The sequence below is a fragment of the Chelonoidis abingdonii genome, chromosome 3, assembly GCF_003597395.2.
Source record: "Chelonoidis abingdonii isolate Lonesome George chromosome 3, CheloAbing_2.0, whole genome shotgun sequence".
NCBI lineage: Eukaryota > Metazoa > Chordata > Testudines > Testudinidae > Chelonoidis > Chelonoidis abingdonii.
In genome coordinates, this window is record NC_133771.1 from 21,405,854 (window position 1) to 21,421,615 (window position 15,762).

Consider the following 15,762-nt stretch of genomic DNA (forward strand, 5'->3'; position numbering starts at 1 on the left):
GTGAAGACAATTTTTATTTAAACAAGATAAACACAGTTTACACACAAAATATATACTGAAAAACATTTTCAGAAAATAAATGCACATAATTCTAACCAGATTTGAAATGTTGGTACTTATCCTTTTTCACATCATTTACCAACCACCTAAACCTAAGTGAACCTCAAAAAAAAATTAATCAAAATAATTTAGCCATGGCTTGCCATATCCAACACATCAAAACTCTGGAGATTTACTATGTGTATGACAGAATGAGAGTAAACACAAGCTGTATTAATATATGCATGTATAAAATATTTGAGCATACTATGTTTTTTCTAACATAATACAACCATTTTGCTGTAATATGCATATATCAATAGAAAATTAAACAATTATATTGTATAAGCAATACTAGGCAATATATACAAATTAAAAATATACGCAAATGATTAGCAATAAAAAAGCTTTCTTATGATCAAATTTAATGAAACATAAGCTTCAGCTATATTTAGTATCAAGTGTGGTTAAAAGCCAATGGGAAAAATATTCTTTAGGATTTTCAGGCTTAAAAGTATGTTAATTCCTTTCAAATACAAACACGTGAAAACAAAGTTGATTAATTTAAATTAAAGTTTTGCATTTTTTCCCTTCCAATACACAGCACAAATGCTACTGTAGCTGGGATAAAAGAGGAAAATTAATGAGAGCTGCACAAGAGTATGCAATGCCAAAGCATGGTCCAACACACTTAGGTATGGTATAAACCCTAAAATGGTTGTAATCTAGATTTGGACTTAAAGGAGGTTCCGCCTCCACCCCTAGTATTATATATATATATATATATATATATGTATGTACACACACACACACACAAACAATTTTCCATATTGGAAACTTTACTAGGGACATTCGGTAATCTTTTAAATTAAATTTACACACTTTCAATTTCTAGAACATTTGGCTGAAATTAACAAACATTTGAAACTGCTGTTTTACAATTGTTGTCATTTGTATGCTACATTTCATAATATTTGATTGACATCGTATTAGAATTACTTACAAATAAATTGAAAAATGTGGCCACATTAACAATATTCTAATATTGAAAAAAATCCAGTAGCCTACCATAATTAACAGATGTGGCCAGGTCCTGTTCAGCTTTACTTAACAAAAAAAACCCAATACAAACAAAAAAAAGATAAAAATAAATGTGCTTATCCTTCCAACTTTGCAAACAAATGCACAAAGTTCAAAATTACCTATGAATATAAAGAAATGATAAAAATATAAGTTACTTTAACTATGAGGAAAATGATTTTTAAGATATTCACAAGCAGATGCAAAATGTTTTATCAGATCCCAAGTAATACTATTGATATTTCATCATGCTACACACAAATTAACAATGATGAATTTCAACGTATGTTTTTACTTTGTTATTAATAGAATACTGTAGTTTAATCTAAGTACTGAAATAGATTTTAGCATTTAAAAAGCATTTTAGACTTATTTTGAATAGTTTACCAATGGCAGCAAGAGAAGTTAAATTCTAGTTGATGTAATGAGAAGCTTTCATACCCTTTATTTTCCCCAGGTGGCTGACATTATCCATCCTTCTGTATCTAGAAAATCTATAATTTTGGTATTTACATTTTTTGGGGGGAAATGTATATCCTGTAATATCCAGTCCATATTTAACATACATTTCTTAAATCTTGCATGTGTATAATACACCAGCTGCACTATTTGAAATGTCTATTAAAGATGAAACATTTTCCATTCTAATCTAACATTTTCACACACACATAGTGAGAAGATTTACTCTTTTGGCCTAAAGTTCTTCATGCTGGGTCTCTGTCTAAATGTAAGTTTTTTAGGGAAGCTTGAGCAAAGTTTCTGCAACCATTCTGAAGGTATGAGGTGTTAATAAAAAAACCCAAAACAAAGAAAAAAAACAACATTTTTACCATAGTTATATTATTGGAAATGTCCACTTGTAAAGATTTTTTAGCATCCTTACATGAGAACTGATATTACAAAACAATCATTTTCCGAAACTGTCCCCTTTTCCCTCATGGAAGAAAAAATCTAAAACTTCTAATATCCATTCCAATATATCAAAGATAGTAATAGGGCTAGATTCCATCTGCCCTTGTGTGGACGCAGTGTGTAGAGAAGTGGGAGTATGGAATTTGCCCCCCCCACACACACACACTGGGCATGAGGGCCAGGTAAAATTTTGGCCCCTACTTTGAGTAGGCAGAACCCCATGGCATGGTGCAAAGCCACTTTGCCCCCAACTCAAGCTTCTCCCTAAATGGCACCATCTAGCTCTTAAGACCTCATCCCAAACCAGGAGAAGTCAATGGAAGTCATTCCATTGAGTTTAATGTGTTAGTTCAGGCCTGTATTTACTGATCCTTCTTCTAGAAATAAGTTGTTAGGCACTAAAATTATGTACCTTTCCTTCATTACAAAAATAATTTGGTTTCATGCCTCTTTGTGATAAGCCTTCCTAGGTATATAAAAACAGAAATAAAGGCCACAATTTGCATTGGCATCAAAGGGAAGTAAAACCTATCTGAAATCAGAATGAGGCCTAAAAGCTTTATAATGTAAATAAACGTAACTCTTGCAAACATATATTACAGAGCTGAGGTAGAAGTTCAATCTTGTATTACTATCCTGAAAAAAGTACTTTTAAACACTGAAGCCTACTTACTATTCATATATTCTTTTGATGCCACCTCTTTACTAATCTTCATTTCCCTCATTCTGGTGTTCATGTCAGCAGAGTCAGATGTCTCACTCATTGCTTCTGGAGGCAGATTTTCAGTAAGACTTTCTGTGTAAATGGTGTTACATTTCTTATCATCCGAAAATTGCATAAATAAATTTTTGTCACACTTAAGTTCATCGTTTGCACTATTTTTGCCATTACTATATGAACTTAGTTTCTTCCTGGGACGTTTTCTAGAATGTGCTTTAGTGGTAGAATTACTTCTTGAAACTGTACCACGGGCATTTCTATGTTGCAGATCTGGTGTTTGCTGCTGTGCATTCTCTTTTTTACGTACCAAGAAACTCCTTTCAGTACAGCTAGGTTTTGCTTCGGAAATTTGCAGAAAATGTGATTGCTGTGCTTCACTTTGAAGTTGTGAACATGTTTCAATTGGTTTTGTATCGTCATGTTCAAGAAGGCAGCATGTACTTTTACAGTAGATAGCATGACCAGCTGCAACCAAGGTATCTGCTAGATTACTCCGCTCACACAGAACATCTACTTCTAGTTTCATTCCAGAACCATACTGCTTAAACTGGAAAATCAGGCCTTGTTTACACAGAAATTCCTGAAACACAAGCTTAGCTTCATCACTCCAGTGTTTCCCTTTAGCAGGAATCACACCAGATAAGAAGCAAGAGTAAGATAATCGTGGTAAACAAATAAATTCTTCTGGAACAACTTTCAGTTTGTCAATATCTGAGTAGGGAATATATGCAGGAAAGCCATAATCAATAAACATTAGAACAACAGACTGATTTGAAATTTCAGAAACTTCTACCCTGTTCCACTGTGCTTCCAACCCAAACTTGATCAAACAACTTGCACCAGGAGTCACAAGGTCCTGTGGCAAAGTTGGCAAATTGCCTGGAAGGTCGGAAAGTAGCATAAACAAGGTTTTCATTGTGTCAAATAAGTCTTCTAATTGAATACAGAAGTTAGAAGGATCAGTAACTGTAGTTGCAAATCCAGGGTATTGATTACCACTTTGGAGTAGCACCCATGTAACTGAATTTATTCTAAAAGACGGTACAGATGTCTTAGAAGCCATGTTATTTGCACTTTCTGTACAATTAGGTTTGTTGATTTTGCCTTGCCCAGAGGTCTGACTCAAATATTCCAAAAGCAGAATCCCATCTACTAAGATATCTACTTCCCAGATACAAGAAGATTCCAAGTATCTCAGAAACAGGAGCTTTATTTCACGATATGCAATTTTATCTATCACATAGTCACATGACATTTTACCTGAATTTTGAATCCAAATCCATTTACATAATATGGCTTGTTTAGGAATACACTTGATCTCATTACTGAGCATTTTTGTATTACGCAAGGACACCATTTCACATCTACCACGATCCATGAAGAAAACTAACATTTTCTCCTCACTAATAAGCTTCATCACTTTTGATCGGTACCACTTCAATGTATTTTTAGATTTTGTCAAGCATTCCAATCCTTCTTGAATATTTTCTACTGCAATCAAACAGTTTCTCTTTGCTTCTTTGGCAACCATTATATTTAAATCCGAAAATGTTTGCATATTTCTCATTAATTTTACATGGAAATTTCTACATTTTGAAATATGAATTATTTCTGCCATTTCTAGTTGTCCAGGATTTAGCTCTTGGTTAGGGATTTGAGAGAGAATTTCAGAGGTGTTTCTAGTCTTAACAGCCTCGCATTTGTTATGAACTCTAGAGTTCTTCCTTAGTTCCTCATCTTCAGGATCTGCATTTGTGACTGGAATGTCTTGTTCTGTATCAGTTTCCATATTTAGCATTGGTGTATTCTGTATTCCTGAGCTGTCATGTCTCTGCATTAACTCATTAACCACAGACTTTCCATCACAAATTATATCTACCTCCCACTGTTGTTCATGTTGTTGCAAAAATACACAAGTAATTTGTTTATTATTTACTTTTCTGGAAAAGTAGAACACATCATTGCTGCTCCAGCTTCCATCAGGATGAGTACTTTTTACTCCACTAAGGAAACAATGGATACTGAACCTTGGCAAAGTTAAGAACTTTCCTTGAATTTTGTAGATTTTTGATGGACTCACAACTGCTGTATTACCATAGTCAATGAATTCTACCTCATAGGATTTTCTTGATCTAACTGTTTTAATAACTGCTCTATATAAGAAACAATCAATTACATATTCTGCTAAAACAAGATCCCCTTTCACAAGTTCATTCAGGTAATTTTCATGGTCTATATTTATTTTTCCTTCATTTAGTTCTTCTGCAAGTTGAATGATTACATTTTCATCCTCTGCGAGCTGAATATAGAAACTAGATGGGCTATTTATATTGGAAATGTACCCTGCTAACTGAGAATTCAGCTCAATGTTACGTGGAGGAAGATTGATATATTTAGGTCTATTTACACTACCTTCTTGTTGACACGTATAATTTAGTTTGTTGGTGCAAAATTCAGCCATAATATTTACAGGTATTTCCTGCAAATTGAAAACAGGGCAAAGTAAAGATTCAGGAGTAAATATTCCATCTGCATTTTTCTCTTTGTGTTCCAAAGATATATTCATAACATTTTTACAAACTGGCTCTTTATTGCCATGGAATGTTGGTAGTTTAAAGGGCATACTGCACAATTTTTGTGGAACAAGCACAGTTTGCTCTTTATCTTCAAAATCCTCTTGAACACCAGGCTGAAAAGTTATATCATGTACTTCAGGTTTTATTTCAGTGTTCAAGGCAATTCTCTCAACATTTTTATCTTTTGTTTTATTACCTTCATCAGGTTTTACTTTGTGTACCTCCCTACTATTTTCAGCAGACTGCTCTGTACAACTTTTCACATGCTCAAATTCTTCTGTGTACTTTTTCCCATTCTCAGACAATAATTGTAGAATTTTCTGATTTATCTGGCTATGTCCATCATACAGCTTCATGCCAATCTGGCCATCTGACTCTCTGGATACTACTACTGCCTTCAATGGTTTACCCATGAAATTCTCCTCAAACCATTTATTGACTTCTACTGGAATTTCTCTCTCTCTAAGATCTGACAGATAACATTTAATGGCTTGCATGGGTGTCAATAGTAAATCTGTGGCATGATCTGGAATAGGCATCAGTTTGTCTCTCACTACCATCTGTTTATTCCCAAAGTCCACAAAATAGGCTAGTAAATAGGATGATGATCCCATGGAAGACGCCAAAGCTCTGTAAAAGGGACCATCTTCAAAATATTTCGCTATGCATAATGGTATTTTGCTCGGGTCATATTCTGAACTGTTTGGTAGGTTACTAATCTCTGCAATCTTCTTCATCAATTTGTCTATAATTTCAGTGTTACGATTAAGCTGGCAATAAAATTTTGCAGGGCTGTATATATGCGTTATATATATTTCCTCTTCACTTCCAATTTTTATATTAAAAGATGAGTAGCAAAAACTATACAGAAAAGCTGATGGTTTAAGTGCTTTTGTGAATCCAAAAAATTGGGACTGGTCATGGCCATGCTCTATGAGAAACTGATGTGCATCAATAAATGGAGTCTGTAAATCAACTAAATTACACAAGCAGTTAGGCCTTATAAGAATTAAAGCATAAATGACGCAAGTCAATAGCCCACTAGAAGCAGAAATGAAGTCTCCAAAATCCTTACATGCCTCTTTAGTCCAAACGAATGGGTAAAATTGTGAGGGTTCATTTATGTTCTTAAGACTACATGTAAAAGCCTGACTTTCCAAAGTTATAAAAACTGGAAGAATAGCTTGAAGATCCTTAAGTAAAACTCTTTCCTGATTACCATAGTCTACAAATATCACATCAACTTCATTTCTGGATACTTGTTTCAGAAAAGCTGCTCTGTACCACTTTCCATCCTTGGAGTGCTTTGCAACACAGGCAATCTGGCCAGTTTTATAGGGATTGCTATGCACTTCATAATAACTCTGAATTTGCTCCATTAAATTCATTAGTTCTGATAATTTGCTTTGCAACTGACAAAAAAAATGGGATGGAGAAATAATATGAGAACATATGACATCAAGAACTGCTCCTGGTTTGAACATTAACTCTTTATAAGAGCCCATATGGTCACTTCTCCCAGATATTACATAATGCTTTCTGGAAAGAGTACTTTCCCAATTCGGAAAAGATTCAAGAGATTCTCTTGCCACAGAAAAAGTGTTTAATAACTGTTTGTTGTGATAGATATTTCTAGTTGCTGATACTTTACTTTTAGGTTTAACATATGTACCTTGTGTATTTATATATTTTTTGTTATTGTTTTTTAAATTTAGGCCTTTAGAATTTTTCACAAAGTTCAAAAGAGAATCCGGTTGCACCTCCCAGTACTCAGCATATCCGGCCTGAACCATAAGCGTGACAACATCTATTTGTTCCAAGCCATCCATAAATTGTGCATTAACAATGTACTTGTCATTTTGCTTTGCAATGACATAAAACAAGAGCTGTTTGTCAAATACAACCTTTTTAAAGAAATCTGTTTCTTTTTTAACCCATACATCCTCAATGGGAAACGCATGAGCAAGTGCACAATGCATGGCAAGTGCTGGTAATTTACAAAACTCTGGAAGCAAAGTTTTCACACCATGAGCGGGTACAGTATCTGTATTTCCAAAATCCAAAAAATAAACGTTAATGTTTACACCTTCCACTTCAGTGATAAGTCCTCGATAGTACTCCATGTCTTTGCTATACCGGGCACAGCAGAGTAACCCAGGCTTTGGGTTTTCAACAATCTTATCATAAACTCCATAGCTATTATACACATCTGCAATATTTTTCATCAAGGTTTGAAACTCATTGTTGTAGTCATTAGTTTGAATCCAGAAGTTTGATGGATTCAACACATATTCGACAAAAGCAACATGAACAGAATCTATTTTCATTTCTACTGTTTTGCAATAGATTGATAAAGAAGAGTCCTTTTCAATTAAGCAGTTTCCCATTTGTTCTGTGTTTCCAATCAAACTTTCAACTGAAACACAGATCTCTTCATAAGCTTTGATGTCTCCAAGTATATTAGTGACATCTGTACTAGAAACTAGGGAACATGCTTGAACTACCTCATTCACCTGTTGTGGATATTTAGCATTAACTTCAGATTCTTGACTATATAATGTAACATAATACAAACATTCATTGGCATTGAACAAATCAATGCTGGCATACACAGCAGACTGTCCTAATAAGGCCTGTTTAAATTCTTTTAGTTGAGAATTTCTTTTTACAGCTTCACTCTGATCACTGAAACATGACAGTGCACACTGAAATGAAATCATTGGTAAGGAAGTGAATTCTGGTTGAAGTTTCAGAACATGACTGGAAGGCACAGCTTCACTGTTGCCAAAATCCATGAACCAGACCTTTACTTGGTTATCTGAGAGGAGCTCCTGTATCACTCCCCGGTGCCACTGTCCTTTTTGTCTTTTTGCAGCACAGAGAGCTCCAAAACTATCACAAGATGGAACATTTTCCCTACTGACAGCTTCATAATGCAAAGTCATTGTTGTGGTCAAGTCTTCTAGCCCTTTCTGCCATTTTAGCATCTGACAATAAAATTTGCTTGGACTGATTGCAACAGTTATTTTTACCTTCTCTACACTGCCAACAGACAAAGAAGGCAGAAATCTATCCAGAATTGGCTGAAATGCTGGTAGATTTTCAGCATTGCTGAAAGAGGATGACTCTGGCCTTGTGTACTTCTGCTGCAGCAAATCTGGCATGTGTTTGCAAAGGAGCTCTTGGGGTAATTCCTTTAACATTTCTACAATAAGACGAAACGAATATCCATCAACAAGTTTTCCTAACTGCAGTTCAAGAACATCGCTAGTGACTTTCGGTACTTCCAGGAGAAACAACTGGTATGGTAAAATGGCTTGCACATGACCTTTAATCTGTAATCCTTTTAGAGAAGAAAAATAATTTAGAGCTTTTGGACCCCATTTTTCCCCAACTGGAAGTATGTTTGCAAAAACACCACACACCACCTTTGGAGGCAGCTGGAACCATTCACCACATGCAGAAGAAACATTTATTTCATTAACTATTAGCACTTTCCCAATGTCTATGAGAAACACTTCATAGATTTCCCCTCTCTTTTCCAGCACTCTTCCTCTATGCCATTCTCCATTTATGTCCTCCACCAAACAAAAGTCGCCAATGCCAATACTGTCCTTTACTTTGGATACATGCTGTATTTCCTTTTGCAATATGTGGTAATCAAAGTCATATTCCGTATTATATTTCCCCTGAAATGTCACAAGCACTTCCTTTGGATGGCACTCTATCTGAGTTACCTTCAGATCCATGTCTAAAAATTTTGGTGGCGGAGACAAAGAATCCATTGTCTACAAAATAAAAAGATCAGTTTTGATAATCATGTAGTTTTCAATCCACTTTTTTTACATTAACCGTGTTTAATTTCTTAAAGTAATTTGTATTCAGTATATCTTTAACAGTGCATTTTGCATACAATAAACAAACAATAAACTTTTACTGATTTTAATTCTAATTTTTCCACTTCTCTAGGTACATTTGGCACAACTCTCTCTCAGATGTTGTCTGCATGTGCTCCTCACAAAGAGTGTGTCCTGGATTTACTATTGTGCTTTCTGACTTACTTTATCACCCTACACGGAGCAATCCAGAGTGGTCCTCAAAGAGACAAAAATTCCTCATCTCTATTCATTTTATAACAGACACATTTGCAAAACAAGAACACAAGAGGCTCAGTATTTCTGCACAAAACAAGTGGAAGCGACATTTCTCTGTCATTCATGTTATCACTGCTAATTCTAAAACTGGACTGCCTTTCACTCTGCAGGTAGTCTGGAGACATTCCAGAGCTTTAACAGTGGGACTCAAGAGCTGAACCCACACACATCTGACAGCTCATCTGAAGGTTTGACTCTGTCAAGAAGACAAATCACAAAGATTCAGTGCTCTGTTTGAACAACTTTTTTGTTATTTACACTGAAGTATGCCCCCCTCCCCTTCCACTTCTTGCTATTAGTTTTATTTGAGGGATTTTTATTTCCCCAAGAAACACATCTCTCTCTCTCCCCGCCCCTTTCCTCCTTCTCCTTCAGAAGGATCAATCTGTGGTCCTGTGCTTACCTCTTTTGATGGAATTACAACTTTTAGTATAGCTGCAAACGTGTTATTCTTTATAATGTACTTCCCATGTGTTTTTGGAGAAATAATTGGAAGTCACAATTCTACCAAAGGAAAAAAAGGTTTTATGTTAATTATATGTTGAATGCCTCTTTTACTGTACTTACTTTGTAGTACTCCATAACATGTGGATTTTATAAAAAAATTAAATATTTTCACATCACTTTTAAACAAAATGCCCTGATCTACATTTAACCAAGTCTCCAAGGTTCAGATTGACTAGAGCTTTATTCAAATGTAATGCAACTGATCTGACTTCACAGTTTCACACCACCATCATCACATGCCTATATGCTAAATATGATATTTCGGTTAATAATTAACGATAGGCAGATTGTCAAATACATTCGCCCACTGTCCAAGAGCAAGCTGATAGGAACCAATCCCTGTCAAGCAGAGGCTTAGTTTCTCAGAAACTAAGCTTTTCATTTTTCAAAAATATGTATTTCTAGCTCTTAAGGAGGAAGGTAACATAAGAACACAAGAATGCCCAATATCAGTGACTCATCTGGCCCAGTATCCTGTCTGCTAACAGTGGCCAGGGCCAGATACTTGAGAAGGCATGAAGAGAACAGGGCAATTATCGAGTGATTCTCTGTTTATCCAGTCTCAGCTTTTGAGGTTTAGGGACTCCTGGGCATTGGGCTGCATCTCAGACCATCCTGACTAAAGCCATTAATTATCTTCCATGGACTTATTTCTTTTTTGAACCCAGTTATACTTTTTTGGCTCTCACAGCAGCCCCTGGCAATGACTTCCACAGTTTTACTGTGAGTTGTGTACACCACAGATTTTTATAATGGCATTATGATTTTTTTCCATTTTAGCTATCCCTTTTCTAATAGTTCCTAACATTCTGCTAGCTTTATTGCCTGCTGCTTGACTTGGTGAAGATGTTTTCAGAGAACTATCCACAATGACTCCAAGATCTCTTTCTTGAGTAGTATTTTAACGGCTAATTTAGAGCATGTCATTTTGTATGTATACTTGGGATTACGCTTTCCAATGTACATTACTTTGAATTTAACACCAAACTTAATCAGCCATTTTGTTGCCCACTCACCCAGTTTTGTAAGATTCCTCCACAGTAAGCTTTTATCTTAACTATCTTGAGTAATTTTGTATCATTTGCAAACTTTGCCACCTCACTATTTAGCCCTTTTTCCAGTTCATTTATGAGTATGTTGAACAGCACTGGTCCCGGTACAGATTCTTGGGGGCTGCCCTATTTACCTCTCTCCACTGTGAAAGCTATTTCCTACCTTTTGTTTCCTAGCCTTTAACCCAGCCTTACTGATCCACAAGAGGCCCTTCCTCGCCATCCTATGACTGTTTACTTTGCTTATCAGCCTTTGGTGAAGGATCTTGTTAAAAGCTTTCTAGAAGTCCAAGCACACTATGTCCATTGGACTATCCTTGTCCATATACTTGCTGACTCGCTCAAAAAATTTCAAAAGATTGGTGCACCATGAGTTCCTTTTAAAAAAGCTATATTGTCTCTTTCCCAACATATCATGTTCATCTATACGTCTGATAATTCTATTATTTACTGTAGTTTCAGCTAAATTGTCTGATACTAAATTTAGGCTTATCGGCCTGTAATTAACAGGATCACCTGTGGAGCCTCTTTTTTAAAAAAATCAACACTACATTAGCTATTTTCCAGCCATCTAGTAGAAAGACTAATTTAAGTGATAGGTTACATTTCAGTTAGTAGCTCTGCAATTTCACATCTGAGTTACTTCAGACCTCTTGGGATAATACCATCTGGTCCAGGTGACTTATTACTGTTTAATGTATCTATTTGTTCCAAAATCTCTACTCAACACCTCAATATGGGACAGTCCCTCAGATTTATCACCTAAAAATAATGGCTCTGATGTGGGAATCTCCCTCACATCCTCTACAGTGAAGACTAATACAAATAATTAATTTAGCATCTGTCCAATGACCTTGTCTTTCTTGAGTGCTACTTTAGCACATTCATTGTCCGGTGGCCCTACTGATTGTTTGGCAGGCTTCCTGCTTCCAAAGTACTTTAAAAAATTTGGCTGTTAGTCTGTGCACCTTCTGGCCCACTTAATTACATTTTTACACTTGACTTGCCAGAGTTTATGCTCCTTTCTATTTTCCTCAGTGGGATTTGACTTCCAATTTTTAAAGGATATATTTTTGTCCCTAAATGGCTCTTATACTTTTCTGTTTAGCTATGGTGACATTATTTTGGTCCTCTTACTATGTTTATTATTAATTTATTATTATTATTATTATTTGCAGTATATAATTAGTTTTAGTCTCTACTAAGCTGTTTTTTAAAAAGTTTCCATGCCACTTGCATTTCATTCTGATGACTGTCCCTTTTAATTTTCATTTAACTAGCTTCCTCAATTTTGTGTTCTTCCCCCTTTTGAAGTTAAATGCTGCTGTGGTGGGTTTCTTTGTTATTTTGCTCCCTGCAAGTATGTTAAATATAACTACATTATAGTCACTATTACTGAGCAGTTCAGCTACATTCATCTCTTGGACCAGATCCTGTGCTCCACTTAGAACTAAATGAAGAACTGCCTCTCCATTTGTGGGTTCCAGAATTAGCTGCTCTCAGAAGCAGTCATTAATAGTGTCTAGATCTCATCTCTGCATTTCTTCCTGAATAACCTTGTGAATGTCAACTATTGCAGTTGTGTCTTCCTCAATCAGCAGACAGCCTACAACACAAAGGTCTGGCCATGCTTTTATTCAACTTAACGGGACATTAATTGGCTAGTTATCCAGTTAGTCACTTCTCCAATTTATTGAAATATTAATAAAGTACCCAATTCTGCAGTTTTGTACGATCTCATCGTTCACTGACATCAATAGCTGAAAGTTACAGAATGGGCTGGGGGAAAACAGAGAAGAGCTTGGGTGTAGATGTGGCTTCTTTTTCTCCCTTCTCCTCCCTACTCCTTTTTGGGAATGAAGTCCATTCTCACATTCCCTTTTGCGCTATCAAATTACCTCTGCAGGAGAATCTTATAAAGGATGACAACCCATACTTTATAATCTATACAGGTTATTGTCCTTATTTACATTGTGAGAGTTGAATGCTGCAAGGAACAGAAATATTCAGGAACAAGGTAGGAAGTATGAGAAATAAGCAACAGAATGGTTCAGTGTGAAAGAGGGAAAAAAAAGAAGACAGATGAGAAAGATGCAGGGACAAAACAAACAGAGCAGAAGACTTAACAAAAGATTGAGTTGGCTGTCTCCATAGTTCAAAACCAGCATAAAGCCATGAGTCTCAAACTTTTGTACTAGTGACCCCAACGCACAGTTTGAGAACCCCTGGTATAAAGAATACTAGGCAGAATTCAGCCCCTGAGAACAGCAGGGTGGGCGAGTATGGAGGCAATGCATTCAGTCCCCAGAGGGAGGAAGCAAAGTATTTGTGTGTGGCAACTCTTTCTTGCCAACTGAAATATCAGAATGTCTAGGCTCTAGAGCAGAGGTTCCGAACTTTTTTTTTTTTTTTTTTTTTTTTTTTTTTTGCTGTGCACCCATCTCTGAGAAATAATATTTCCGCAGAAGCCTGGTGTCCAAGAGTGCACCCCAGCCAGGATGCCTCACTGCACCCCAGCCTGTGAACATCCCCTGCCCGTGATATGTTCCGGGCAGGTGACCCCAGCAGAAAACAACAGCTTGGCTGCACCTCTCTCCTCATATCCCTGACGCTGGGACCTCCCGTTGCATCAGGCACAGGACACAGGCTCTTTCAGCCTTGGCGTGATCCACAGCATGCAGGCAAAAGAGCTTGAATGGACAGAAAGGAACTACCACCCACAGGGGTGCATGGATATTAGACTCTGGAGATGCAAGCAAGCTGGAATGCCTCTTCTCCCACCCCCTGCGAAGGAAGAGGCCACACCTTTTCTCCCTCCTCCTTGTTCTTCCAGCCTGACAACTGGAGCGGGAGACTCAGCTAATGAGAGATAATTCTTATTTCTCTCTCTGATTACCTCACCATGTCATAGCAGGAACACCCCACAGTTTGAAAAACCAATGCTCTATAAGTCATGCATAGCCATCATAAGGTTGAAGAGGTATTGCCATGCTGTTACCTCCAATGCTGGCAAATCTAAAAATAGACTGATAAAACAAAAGCACTTTCACTCCTTATTAAAAAAAAAACAGTAATTGTGTGTACTCTTAACTCACCAGTACATGCACTCTGGTACATATTTATAGATCACCCAAAATGCACATGTAGAAGCCCCTCGCCTATGCACTTTAGCTACTCCACAGCTGTCTGCAGGGGATGAGACAAGGGTTAGGGTGAAATTTGCAGAAAACTAAGGAGCAACTGAAATCCAGGGACAGAATGAAAACCATTATGCCATTTTCCAGTCCCTTCTGCTACAACGACAACTTTATACCAGATCTCTTACTCCTAGGGTAATTCTGTGCCAAAAAAATAAAAATTCTCTGCACAGTATTTTGAAATTCTGCATATTTTATTTGTCGAAACAACATACCATAACTCCTGACTTAACGTTGTTATGTTCTCTCCCATTCAGCCAGGCACATTTGTCCCTCCCTCATGTGTCCCTGCACTCCCCTTTCCTCTGTGGCCCTACACCCCATTCAGCCACCCCTTCTCCCCCATCTTCAAAAATCTCTGCACCTCCACTCAGCCAACCTTCCTCCCTCCATCCCCACGTGGCCCTTAACCTCCACTCCCATTCAGCCCATGGCTCAGTGCTGTCACTCCATTAGCTCCTGTGATCTTGCCCAAGTCTGTCTCCCCACTAGCTCTTCTGAACTCAAGTCTATGTGACCGCCCAGTAGCCTCATGTGACCCGCTCTGCCCATATTCTCGCCTGCCCAACCCCTCCCCCCCACCCTGTATCCTGGCTCGCCTCACCTAGACCCACAAGTAGGGTGCTGTGAGGAACACAGCCTCTCCTCTTCGCTATCCACGGCTGGTTGCTCCGTCCAGGGAGCGGACTACCCTCTGTTGTGGTGCCACAGTAGCCCTTGGTGGGAGAAAGGTGTAATTACAACACCTGGCAGAACCTATTTTCTGCAGAGAAAAAAAACCTGCAGGGGATATGATTAACTCTAAATTAACTGTATTTCAGTTTTTAAGCATGATCAATACACAAAGAAAGCCTAACCAATTTACTGATGCCTTCATAATCAAGTATATACTAGGGATGTAAAATAGCAAAACCAGTAAGCATTAGTCTTACTGGTTAACTTACCTTAACCATTACCCCCCAGCCTACGGCTGGCAGGAGCAGCCCCAATCTCAGCCCCGAGCTGGCAGGAGCAGCCCTGGCCCCACCGGCCGATCCCGACAGGCACAGCAACCGCTCCAGCTGACCTCATCAGCATCCTAGCCCCACACCCACAGGACGGAGCAACCACAGACCCAGCCCCTCTCCCTTTCATCAGTTAAACAATATAATTTTAATTGTTTAACAGATTCACTTTTAGATGACATTTACATCTCTAGTATCTACTATGTTAAGAGAAATAAATGTCTTTATTTCTGTTAGAATATAGGTTTGTTTGTCAGCCTGAGATAGAATTTTGGGTTTGACTTTTTGATACTCTTGTAATTTTTTCAAAGATTTTATCACCACTGAGAATGCCTCACCCTCACACAGCTCCTAAGTGCTTAATGGAGTGAGCATGTGCCACTCTCACAGAGTGACTGAGCATGTTCAGTCCTAGGGCAGAAAGGGTATTCAGGGGCTTAGCATGACTTTTCCTGTCATTGCTATTCCTGTCAGCCAGAGCTGCAGTGGTTCCCAGCACCAGGGTGGAGGAGGAACAGCC

At 37.6% G+C, this 15,762-nt stretch overlaps 1 protein-coding gene across 1 annotated transcript; it reads right to left on the reverse strand.

Moving 5' to 3' along the window:
* Nucleotides 1-1,563: 1,563 nt before the first annotated feature.
* On the reverse strand, nt 1,564-9,077 carry TDRD15 (tudor domain containing 15). Its single transcript, XM_032782477.1, has 3 exons — nt 7,503-9,077; nt 2,705-7,445; nt 1,564-1,604 (listed from the first exon to the last, which is right to left on the reverse strand). Exons 1-3 carry the CDS (start codon nt 9,075-9,077, stop codon nt 1,564-1,566), a joined length of 6,357 nt encoding a protein of 2,118 aa, XP_032638368.1.
* Between the last annotated feature and the right edge of the window lie 6,685 nt (nt 9,078-15,762).

Bases quoted from the DNA above. Each gene is read 5' to 3' on its own strand.
- TDRD15 (XM_032782477.1), bottom strand. From the start codon at position 9,077: ATGGATCTGAAGGTAACTCAGATAGAGTGCCATCCAAAGGAAGTGCTT. The intron at 7,446-7,502 runs GTTGAAAACCCA...AAAGACATGGAG, and splicing joins ATGGAGTTTATGATAAGATT to TACTATCGAGGACTTATCAC. The intron at 1,605-2,704 runs GTAAGTAGGCTT...TAGATTTTCTAG, and splicing joins ATCAAAAGAATATATGAATA to ATACAGAAGGATGGATAATG.